Source organism: Papio anubis, chromosome 5 (genome assembly GCF_008728515.1).
Source record: "Papio anubis isolate 15944 chromosome 5, Panubis1.0, whole genome shotgun sequence".
Lineage (NCBI taxonomy): Eukaryota > Metazoa > Chordata > Mammalia > Primates > Cercopithecidae > Papio > Papio anubis.
In genome coordinates this window covers 102728259-102740731 of record NC_044980.1, presented here as the reverse complement: position 1 = coordinate 102740731, position 12473 = coordinate 102728259, and the positions used below count along the sequence as shown (strand labels likewise).

General features: G+C 37.1%; 1 protein-coding gene across 2 annotated transcripts in view; it reads right to left on the bottom strand.

Annotated features, from left to right (window-relative positions):
• Window positions 1-672: 672 nt before the first annotated feature.
• Window positions 673-12473, bottom strand: part of MAN2A1 (mannosidase alpha class 2A member 1) — a 183980-nt gene continuing 172179 nt past the window's right edge. Inside the window, exons 21-22 of one of the 2 annotated variants that reach the window (XM_003899978.5) lie at window positions 5136-5246; window positions 673-3447 (exon numbers count right to left, since the gene is read on the bottom strand). In XM_003899978.5, coding sequence (XP_003900027.1) covers window positions 3295-3447; window positions 5136-5246 — 264 coding nt within the window. In that variant the 3' untranslated portion in view covers window positions 673-3294. The remainder of the gene's footprint in view (window positions 3448-5135; window positions 5247-12473) is intronic. The other variant, XM_021939583.2, reaches the window with a different exon arrangement.

The window sequence follows — 12473 nt, the reverse complement described above, 5'->3', positions numbered from 1 at the left end:
CCCACCCTCCCTTCTAGATCAACTCACATGGACCTTCTTAGCTTCATGTCTGAGCTTACTCCCCTCCACAACTTTGTCCTGCTTATATATGGAATCTGACCACAATCTACCTACCTCCTAATGGGCTCAGAAGGCCCCGTGGGGCACAGGTGCTAGGAAGGTCCCTAGACTTCAACCTGAAAGGTGCCTCCAAACCCAGATGTAACACTCGACACCACCCATCTACAATCTTCTCTCTACATTTTCTAACTACAACTGGACTAAAGAAAGAGCAATCCAGGCCAGGTGTGGTGGCTCACACCTGTAATCCCAGCACTTTGGGAGGCCGAGGTGGGTGGATCACGAAGTCAGGAGTTCAAGACCAGCCTGGTCAAGATGGTGAAGCCCTGTCTCTACCAAAAATACAAAAATTAGCCAGGAGTGGTGGTGGGTGCCTGTAATCCCAGCCACTTGGGAGGCTGAGACAGAGAATTGCTTGAACCCAGGAGGAGGTTGCAGTGACCTGAGATTGCATCACTGCAGGGTGACAGCAAAGACTCTGTGTCAAAAAAAAAAAAAAAGCAATCCATCATGAAGGAACAAAGAACAGACCCTCACTACTCCCCCTACCCTTTCACTATCTTTTAAACCATGTTTACAAAATAGGATTAAGAACTACTCTAGAGGGCCATGTACATGATAAGATTATCTTTTATTAGAGATCTTATATTACATATTCCCAAAAAGATATAAAATCTTCCAAGAGAAAAATATCAAAACCTGTTGATTCCAAGGTGAACAAAATGATCAAAATGAAGGCAAACATTTTCTTCCAGACAAAGGAATATAAAAACATTTCGGCACAAGTACAACAAAGGTATGGGAAGATCATGATAATGTTTTACAACGCATTTTACAGCATTTTATTTTAATCAGTATTTGTAGAAAATAAGGATGCTGAGTTCTTGAACACTGCAGTCACAAACTCAAAATTTCCAAAAAAAGGAAAGAAAACACTGAACTATTTGGTCAATTGAACATCTGTAATAATAAATGTAATGAAACCTAACCAAATAAATATGCCACTGAGATCACAACTGAAGTGTATGGTTTTTAGTGTGTGCCAGAGACATTACATTATTTAATCAGTTTTTGACCACAACCCAAAGCAAAAGCATCCTCTCTTCATTTCCCTGATGATTTATTCTAAAAGTAACTTTAAAAAGCAGAAACTTGCTGGTTAAAGAGAGTTTCTGCTTTACCTGTGAACTGCTGGTAGCAACACAAGCTGAATAAAACCCCAGACTAACATGGGACAGATCCATCTCAAACAACCAGAAGTGGCAAAATCACTGTTATTGCATCAAGATTTTTTTTTTTTAATTTCATCTGATCAGAATTTCCAGAATGATTAAGCACACCCACTTAACCACAGAACACACTGAACTCCCACAGGAAGGTTTTACATTTAAGATGCAATGAAAATACTGATCTCATTCCTGGGGTTTGCTTCTGGCAACCCTAACATCTGTAGATGTCCACAAAAAGGAAGTCCTTCTTCTTTTTTTAGTTTTTTCCCAAAAAATGTGGAAGAAAACTTACAGTACATGTTTATTGCATGAAATTACCCCTTGTAATATCTTTATCAACACTGGTATTGTTTCCTTAATTATTAAAGGCAAATGAGTTTATGAATTTAACGTAACAATAATCTTGGGAGCTGCATCTTGAGTCAAAATCCAGATGATAATCAAAACTATATGGTGAAAGAGAAATTGGGTTTTTATTTCTCTATAAAGATGTTGGAAAGACAAAAGGTAAATGGAGGTTGAAAGCCACAGAATACAAAATCGATTAACTCAAAGAGAATTTTCAAAACTGTACATACTCAAAGACTCCTTTCTATGCTAAAACTGAATAGTCTAAATGTTGCTATTATTTTAATGTTAAGGAAACAATAATCCCAAATAAATTTTATTAAAAGCATTGTAATGGCACATGGGCTCAGAACTTCATTAAGGTTAGCACATACAAAAGTTGAGAATTGAATTAACAAACATATTCCTTAGTTAGATAAACCATGATGAGCTACATAAAAGTGGGTTTCAAAACAAGATCAATTTTAAAGCATTCTCTCTTTAATATAGTTAACTACTGTGAAATGGAAACAGTAGCTGGATTTTGCATTTTACAAAATCCTTGCTTCAAGTTGCAGTTTCCTTGGCAGCAGCATATTTTAATTAACAATATTTTCCTTCCTTATTTTGTTTTCCGACATCTCAGTACATTCAAATAGTCAAAATGTTTAGAGTAACATCACCACAAATTTAATGAAACAGATCAGAATGTGGCCAGCATTGTCAGGCAAAAATTACACAATTTATGTGTCATAGAAAGTACCCACCCCTCTCCCCGATCCCGCAACATTCTCCCTTCCCCAGACAGTAATATGGACACTGATTTAACAAGACTTATAAAAAAATAAGGCACATTTATTTTGATATGGTAATTTTAAAATAGAAACCCCTTCTCAGAACACCTGTATTCAAATGAGCTGTGTAAAAAGACACCTTGTGGTACCTAAAATAGGTTTATGGTACCTATGGAATTGCTTCTATTTTAGTGAAGATGGAATAAATTGCACCCATCCCACATTGTCAAGTAATGAAAATATGCCTCTTTTTCTACTGTTGAATGATTCAAAATCAGGTATTTCTGGAAATATTTAGAAAGGGTAGGAAGGGAAGGAAAAGGTCAAGAGGTACACCAGAAAAAGGTATAAAAATCAACTATGTTAATCATAAGGGTGGATAGATTGCACTTTTCCACTTACTTCAACACATAATTTTTCAAACTAGTATGAATGATTGCAACCATTTTGGCCATTAGCTTTTACCCACAAACACTTTATTCCATTTCAGCCAAATAGGTATTTTTGTAAAACTAATGAAGGATCAGCACACAGATATTGTAAGAATCTCTTCACAACCCCCAACACAGACATAATTAGTTAGCATTTAACCTGAGATACAATCTGTTGAGAGGCTGTCTTTAAATATTCCTTCATTTGTTGCATCAATTCATACTGATGGTGGTAGTTCATGGGAGGAAGTTTAAAAAAAAAGAAACTTGACCGATAGCATGGCTTTTTTTTTTTTTTCTTACTGTAGTGGTAAAAGAAAAAAAAAATCACAGAATCACAGAATTTATCTTCTCACAGTAGCCAGAAGCTAAAATAATGTGCTTCTTTATTGCACGTCAAACCAAGAAAGGTATAAAAGCCAATGATTCTCAATCTAAATGTGAAAGTCAGGTTCACCTCAACCGGATTCGGTATGTGCTGATTTCCATTGGACTCAAGTTGATCTCACTTATATTCTGAGTGCCGGGAGGTGAATGCATCAAGGATAATGATGAAAGTGTGAGACTTTCGACAATAAACTTGTTAAAAAGTTTCTGTACCAACATCTGAAAAGTAAATGATAAAATTTGCATATTTAGATCAACTTTGAAGATTAGCAGCACAACTATATATTCTGTGAAAATCAGTATGAGAAGGAATAAAACAGTATGTTGAAATTCTCTTTTGAGGAAAAAAGGGTGGAGTAAATATACATACATAAGTTATTAAACATACATATATAAGTTCTCTTTTATGGAAAAAAGGGTGAATTAAATATACATATATACATGCTTGAACATATAGACTATCCTTGGAAGGAAACAGGAAACCAGCAATGGTCATGAGCAACATATTCTGCATTCCTTTTTGTATTGCTTGAGAATTTTATCACGCACAGGGGTTTTTTCAATAAAAGAAAGGACACCCAATGGCCAAGAAGCTTTAAAAACATCCTTATTCTCTTTTAGTCCATACTTATCCCTAACAATGGTAGTCCTCAACCACTTTTTCCTGTTCCAACAGAGTTGAGAGAGAGCACACAGGTTCACTACAAGGAAGGATCATATGTCATTGAGTCCCAGTCTATAGAGTGGACAGGTCATTTGAAAAGTGTTTCCCTCACTGCTGCCATGTTATCTGTCTCTCTGGATTATATAACCCCCTTATGATTCAAGGCCTTAATGTCAGAATGCTCAGAACCAAGTATACTTAGATCATCAACAATAAGATAGAGTGCAAATACAGTATAATAAAAAAGTAATAAAAATATCAGTGCTTTCTTGGCATCAACTCCAAGCAGGGTAGGGTAAAAGAAATGTAGAAGCTAATCTATCTAAGTAGGTTTAGGGCTCCTACCACATTTTTCTTTTCTTTTTGGACCCCACACACGCTAATTTGTAGGATTGGAACTGAATCACTTGAGTCTGGTCTACAGCATTATTTATGGGGTTTTGGAGGAAAGTTGGGTCAGCTGAGCTGCCTGGTGAGGCAGACCTGCCTGTGTGCCTAAATCAGCCCAGCTGCCTTCTCTGAGTCATGGCCCTTTCAGTAACAAAGGCAGGAGATTGGAGGTTTGTTTCCTTCCAAGGACAGGCTTGATGGAACTGCCAGAAAGACCAACTTGAAGAGAAATAACAAATAGGCAGCCAGCAAGCTGTGTGAGGATCTGTTTGGCCTGCACAGTGTTGACTCATATGCAAATCTGCATTAATCAGAAGACTAAGACCTACATTTATTTCCCAAGGGAAAACAACTGATTGGTGCTACGTACGGCTGCCTCCTGGGCTGTGGGTAGATTATCCTACTAGCCTACAGTCTCAATTTTCCCAGTTGCTTCTTTATGGCTACCTCTATAAAGCTTCAGTTACTATAAACTTGCCTTGGCCTCTGTAGGACTTAGGTGTACCAGTGCTGAACTAAATGATATGTGAGCATGTATGGTTCGGGGGAGGAGAAAACTGGGGGACTGGGAACACGGCACTTTGTAGGCTGGAAATAGAAGGCCGAGGAAATGACAAGAGCATTGCCTTCAAATGTGCATAAACTCCAGCTATGCCTTTTGATGTTGACAAGGAAAGCAGGCTGAAGTTTTGAGAAAGTGTATTTTTCAGATGGGGAGATTCAAACTAATTTGCAGACTGATGAAACTGAGACAGTAAAGAGGCAATGAAATATGATCTTATTGTCAAGATTCTTTGCAGAAAGAGATTTCAAAGCACATTAACAGTAAGCAAAAATAACCTTTTCAACTTACCTTTCCCTGAGTAGTAGAACAAAACAGCCCTGTGCCTTTGCTAGAGAACCGACAATCAAATCCTTTTCTGTGGAGGATTAAAGCTGCCTCATTGGAATGCCCACTGCCCACCTGCAAATGAGCAGAATGGAGTCACACCGCGCAGACAATAAAGCAAATATTTACAGTACTTCACACACCACTCTCTTGATGTCAGCATCCAAAAGCACATTTATTTAGCAAGAAAGTTAGGCAAATTCATTTCTCCTCAGGTCCATGCTCACTGTCCATTCACCTGCTACCATCCTCTCCTACCTGTACTGAGCCAGATGAGATTATGTTCTAAGGTTACTTGTTAGGTAACCTCATGCCTTGGTTTCTCCTATAATCTTAGGTTTCCTTATGTCCATATATTATTTGTTTTATCAAAGTTTCTTCAAATAAAGCATTTTGTTTTCATCTTACTTTTTGAACACACATGTCAGTTGAATAAACTACACCTAAACTTAGTCCTTATCTGGTCACTGAATGATATACCATCTAACTTAGAAGTCACACATGCTTCTTTATTGAACACTAATTTTTGCTAACTGCATTCTTAATCTTTGATGTATTGATTCATTATTTTTATATTAGAGCTATTTAAATTTAGTTATGCTTTCACTTGGTAGGCCAGCTCACATTTATCAGTTTGATGTATCATTTAAATTGATACTACAGAAGCTATTGTGGATGGGCAGGCAAAAATAAAAATATCCACATGACAAGTCAGCTAAGAGGGTCAGTATACCTTTTCTCACAATAAAATTTCTCATATCCATTTAAGTATCAATGTCATGAATGGTTCAGGCCTTTGAATATTATAAAATACAATTATCTTAATAAATTTTATGTTTCGTAAAGTTGGAAGGTGTTTATGATAAGATAAATGAATTTAAAATCCCTGGAAAAATTAAGAAACATACAGTTTTTGAAAAAAAGAGTCATGTGCTGCTTAGCACTAACACTGTGATAAAACTGATTCTTTCCTCTGTTCTCTGGTCACAGACAGGAATATGCCCAAACTCTTGATCATCCTCACCAGGGGATAAGATTTTTTAATGTACTAAAGAGACATCTTTCCTGAATAGCTGCCAGAATCTCCACCACTGATTTGATTTTAATGTGCCTGAACGGTTTAAAGCTGTCCTCACCTCAGAGTCTTGGCTGGAATAACCTATGTTATGATGTTTCACACTGATATTTTGTAGTGGTACTGCTAAGATTTTGTTTGAAGGAAAAGTCATTTAAGGAATTCTGAGTCATCACAAGACCAAGATACACACAGCAATTTTAAATCATATAATAAAAATTTCTAATGCATTTCAATACATTTAAAACACCCTCCCCATGTAGTATAAAAATAAATAGGAAATCCTTCATTTATGGTATCATTAGATCTCCCAAAGAAAAACAAAGAGGACTCTATCATGTGCCAACTGTGAAACCTTAGAATAGTAATTTCTTCTTCCTAAATATCTATTTTTTTGCCTGCAAAATGGAGGTAATGCTTGTATTATTTCCTTCATGGAGTCACTGTGTGGATTAACCTGTTGAAAATACTATGTAAGGAGCCTCACGCTGCCGTGAAGGGCAGAATGCGCTAGTGCAGGAGCTGTGTAGTAAGAGTGGTTCAGAGCCTGAGTGGGGAGTCAGACACCTGGAGATTTGGATCCTTGCTCTGCAATTTACTAGCTGTGGATTTCAACAAAACCAGGTTTTCCTTTTCCATAAAATGAAGATGAAATGAAATGAAATAGCTTAACGAAGATCTGGTCAAGTGTCTGGCACACAGGAAGCCCTTAGCATAAATTTCCTTTATTGACATTACAACTTTGTAGCTAAAGACTCAGGGAACTCCTAAATTATATGTCTAGAGTCATATATCAAAATCATAACAAAGTCTGTATTCAGATTAACAGGTTAGAAACCCTCTTCATTAAGCTCTTTTAAAAGCACATATCACTATTAACCTAAAGCATTTGGCCTTTTTAACTCATGGGTCCATCCTTACTTATCACTTGATAGCATGCATTGCTACAATTCCTGCAACACATTTGCTCTTGGAATAATGAATTCCTAAGGCCTTTATAGCAACAGAAGGGGACAAAAAAAGTTGGGAGGGAAACACCTTTGGAATTCTACATTTGAATTCTACAAGAAATTTAAACCAACAATACAAAAATAGAGATAAAAGTTATAAAAATTAACTTTCACTGATAGAAAAAGTTATACTTTCTCTCAAAACTAAAATTACATCACTTTTGTAAGAACAAACTGAAATAGCAATCATCTTTGTCCAAGTTTTTAAAAAATCAAATATTCATGAAAGTATCAGTTTTCAAGCAAAAATACCTGAGGCAAAGCAGCAGTTTTTCAGTTTCAAAGTCTGTCTAGACATTTATTTCCAAGAAAACTGTTTTTCAAAGTAGGGAAACTGTGAATTTAAATTGAATATGCATGCAGGAAAACAGATACCTTTAAGTAGTTACACTGTATGCTCTAGGAGAGTAAACACATTTTGGAAGAACTGCTTTTACATTCATTAATGCATTAGTAATATCTGGACCCCATAAAACGGGAGGATGTGGGGAAGAAAATTTACAATTTTTGAAACTGTGCCAAGCACTGTGGTAGGTAACTATCTTTGTAAAACAGATTAGATCACTTTCAAGGCTGGATTACTGAAGTAAGGCTGGCATATTCAAAAGTTGCACAGAGAAAACCCATTGCAAACTTAATTCAGGGGATAAAACCAACATTCAGCTAACAGACTAAGCTGGGCCTCTGAGGCTTTTCCAGCAACTTGGTGGAGTATGGGGAAAGGTGATTTGGTTTGCAGAATGAAGCCATCAGATAAAGCGGCACTTAGAGAAAGCTGGATCAGACCAATGACTTTTTCTACCATGAACCATTTATGTGACTTTGAGTAAACCTCTACAAATTCAGCAAGCTAAGCGGGACATGTGAAGAGTCCCTCTGAGGACTGAGGGTCAACTGCAGTGACAATATCAGTCATTGCTAATACCTGTTGAGCACTTGCTGTGTGCCATACCCTGTGCAGAATGCTTTTCATCAATTAACTCATTTTATCTCACAACAACCTTTGAAATATTTGAGATGGTATATGAGTTTGTATTAAAATATGTAAATATACGGGAAAATCTCTATCACAAAGCATTCTCTCTTATACTCAAACAGCAATGACCACAAGTGATCCTGGATTAGCCCTTAAGTCTTTTCCCGCCAATGGTTGGGATATCCTTCTGTAGGTGTCCTATTATTACTGAGGACACAAGAAAAATAGACAGTGTATTCCCTCACATTTTCAGTGCTCCCTCTCCCTTCTTGTTCCCATGCAAGACAGTATAAGGTTCTGAGAAGCCATCTGGACTCAGACACACCTGCGTGTGCTCCCAGGACCACATTTAATGGCTGTGTGCCCTAGACAGTTAACTATCGTATCTCTAGGTCAGTTACTTTCCTATTCTGTAAGATAGGATGAAAATACTGTCTACCTTCTTAGTGTTGTTGTGAGAGCTTTAAAGTTCATGTAAAGCACTTGGCACAATGACTGGCAAACAGACAATTTTAGATATGTTATTTTTAAATATCTGAGGAATTAGTAACAAAGTATTAAGTTGGTACAAAAGTAATTGTAGCTTTGCCATTACTTTTAATAGCAAAAACTGCAATTACTTTTGTACCAACCTAAACTATCAGGAATAAGTCAAAATGACATCAAGATTTACTCTGGCAATAAATGTCAACCTCTAATTTATAAAGAAGTACCAATGTTTTTACCTCATTATTAGTGATAATCACCATTGTTCATGACTGAACTATCACAGGTAAGAACCTTTATTTGTCAAGCACTCATAAGGCTTACTATGTGCCACACACTGTTCTAAGCGCTTTACTGACACTAAAATTATCTCCAATCCTCAGAACATCTCTAAGGTAAGTATTATTACCATCTCCATGTCACTACGGAGGAGGCTGAGACTCAGAGAGTTAAGTGACTTGCTCTAAGTCACATGGTTAGAAAGCGAAGCAGACACGCTCATACCCAGGACATCTGATTCCAAAGTTTAAGCTTTTAACAGTTTCCTTCTCCTACCTTTGCACTAGCTACGAATTTGTGCTCATAGATACCTAGCCAGGAGAGAAAAGATAAAAATTATTTTTGATGTAAAATAACAAAATACTGTAAACTAAAGGAGATAACCCCTCCAATTTATGGCTGAAAAAGGAGAGTATTGACTGATGGTTCCAGCAGAGATAAAACTGTAACTTATCAAAAAATATATCAATTCAGAAATCAAGCTTTGGAAATTGTAATTTCCTTCCACCTACCACCTATCCACCTATCCATTTACCCCACTTCAAATAGGATTTAAGGCCATTCTGGAAATTATACACATATGACAGTTTCTTCTAAGGAAAAAGCAGGTGAATAGTCCTCTACCGAAGATCTTAAGATGTGAGTTATGTCATTCTTCTCTCGTACCAAAAGAAACAGTAAACTTTTGGAAACTGTAGTAAACACTATGTGTGCACCCACCATTTATGGGGAAAAGAGGGACCATAACTTTGGCCAAATTCTCCAGGACTCATGGGACGCCACCCCCCTCACAGAGTTAGTAAGGTGCACATAGATTAAGGCACGGCTACACATCTGGTGGGAAAATGTCTCCAACCCACTCAGATTCTTTGAAAATACCTAACACTCATCTCTAGTGCATTCTAGCAGCTGGAAGGTTAGAAAATTACATGCTTCATTATAAGTCCAAAGACAGGAAATAACCAGCAGAAATTCATTTTTTAGGGTGCTCATTAAAATGTCCAATAATAGCTATCCTGTTTTGATCAACAAGATAAAATGACAGAAAGAAAGGGAAGGTAAACGGCTGTTCTTAGATATGTACAACAAAGGAATTTTTTTTTCTCACAATTCTCACCTTTCCAGAAACTAGGAGATCAATAAAACACCAATCAATTCTTATAAGAAAGACAAAGTAAAATCCTCAAACTGCCTTTTATAAGAAAAGAAGAGGCAGAGTGAACAAGTGGAGAGATAAAATCTTATTCAGTAAGTGCTGCTGATATTGAAATGATGGTTAACTATTTGCAAGAAACAGTTAAATACAAATCAAAATAAATTACATAGAGAATAAAAAGAGATATATATATATCATGTTTATATAAAATAAATACATCTAAATATAAAAGTCAAGGAAATAATCTAAAAATAAAGGAAAAAAAAAGAGTTGAACTACATATCACTTTTCTAAAGTGATTCCAAGTAGAATGGCTCCATGAAGCTGAGCTTAACCAGCTTCCTCTTTGTCCCTCTATTCCAGGCTGAACCTGCAGCTCCAGCTTCAGAAGCCTGACTCATGATCTGTCCTCCCATGAGATCCTCCCAGCATCTTCTCTACCCAATCTCCCTTCTTCTTAAATAATGGTCCTTTCCTGATGACAAGGCTTTTGCATTTAGTATATTTGAGTGGTGTTCCTGTTTCCTAGGTTTCAAACCTTTACAGAAGCTTCTTTGTAGTATCTCAAGCTCTTCATGGTGTAGGGAAAGGGGGTGATCAAGGAAAAGAGTTGAAAGACGGGTCAACCGAATAGGAAGGCTAATGTGGTAAGTTTGTAGATAGTGGCTGGAATGGGCGGGGCCATGCAGCATGTTGTGAGGCAGGGCTTCAAGAGATGTTTGTTCCCCTCTTCATCTGAATACAAATATATGGCATATAATCATTTCCAAAAATTTATATAAAGCAGAAAAGCAAGATATGTCTGTCTAAAAGCAAGATATGTCTATACAAAAATGTAAACTCATCTACTAATATAGAGGATTCCCAGAAAGCTTGGAATTTTACAAACAAATGTAGTAATTCTAAAAAAGTCAAATGCTACCCTCTGAGGCCACACACAGCACTGAGATTCAGAGGCCTGGCTGTAGGTCTGATTCTGCCATTTGCGGCTGAGTGATTTTATTTTTATCATTTAACTTAGCTCTAACTCTTACTTTCCTAATTTAGGAAATGGAGATAACTCAGCAATTTCATCAGAAAAATTTCTAAAAATTATGAATTCCTAGGCTCTCCTCCCCAGCCCTATAGAATCAGAATCTCAGAGATCTTGAAATTTGTAAAAGTCTCTATGTTTAAATCTCCCCTGTGTGATCCAGACACAGCGAATCTGAGGACTAGTAGTTGAAACTGCTGAACCACCTCAGTGGGTTATTATACCTGCAGCCTGCAACTCGCCTCCCTCACTGTTCTTTGAATATATAACCCCTTATCCCAGGAGTCAAGAAAACCAACTGAGGTTTAGAACTGAGAAACCTTTAGACAGCGGCCCAGAGGAGGGCCAAGCAAGGCAATCTCTATCATGGTGCTGTAGGAGTTGGTCAGGCAGGAAGATATGTGTCCTTATCATGCTAAAGTGGCCTTCAAACACATGTCTCATGAAATACTCTGGTGATTAGGAAAATGCTTACTTAAATACAAGGCAATGCAGACTTCAGGTCTTGCTTGGAACCTATGTCTATTTTGACATTATTTCAAGGGGAAAAATGAGTTGCATTCTCCAAATGAACAGCCCATTATTGCACACTGGAAGCTTCTAGCTCACAGAAACAGGAACCCAACCAAAATGCTTAGGTCTGGCTTCTGCACTTATTCATTGAGTTATTTTGGTCTTTCTTTTAGTATGAGCATGGAATTACACTGGACACTTGGTAAGTACAGCTTTCTTTGAATCAATACCCACAACAGTTCCCTTCAATGATTATCTTTCTATTAACAGGTTAGGGCAATTCTTCAAAGAAGTGGTTTTGAATGGACCAATCCTTCCCCTTGGATTACTAGCGGGCTTTTAAACAACTGTTATAAATATGTGCTAAGAGTCAAAGGCTAACACAGGAACTGGCACCAACTGATATTATATGATAATGCAAAACTCTCAAGTATTTAGTTATGATTATGTGCCAGCATGGTGGTTATCAATAGGCGTTATTAACATTTCAGTTTTTAATCCTCTTGGTCAAATCTTTATGTTGTTAAGTTGCTCTCTATTCCCTCTGCTAAAACCCCAATCTGCACCCAAGTTGGAGTGTCATTAGGATAACAAGGTATGTTTACAAAGTGCTTTTGTTTTCAAAAGGCTTTCACAATAGGATTTCATCTGTTTTTAGCAAAAGACCTGACACAGCAATACGTGACATTAACCTCATGTTATAAATGGTAGCTGAGTCAGCAGTCACTCAGCCCACAGGTAGGGAGGGTGGCCCACCTGTCCAAAGGCACGAAG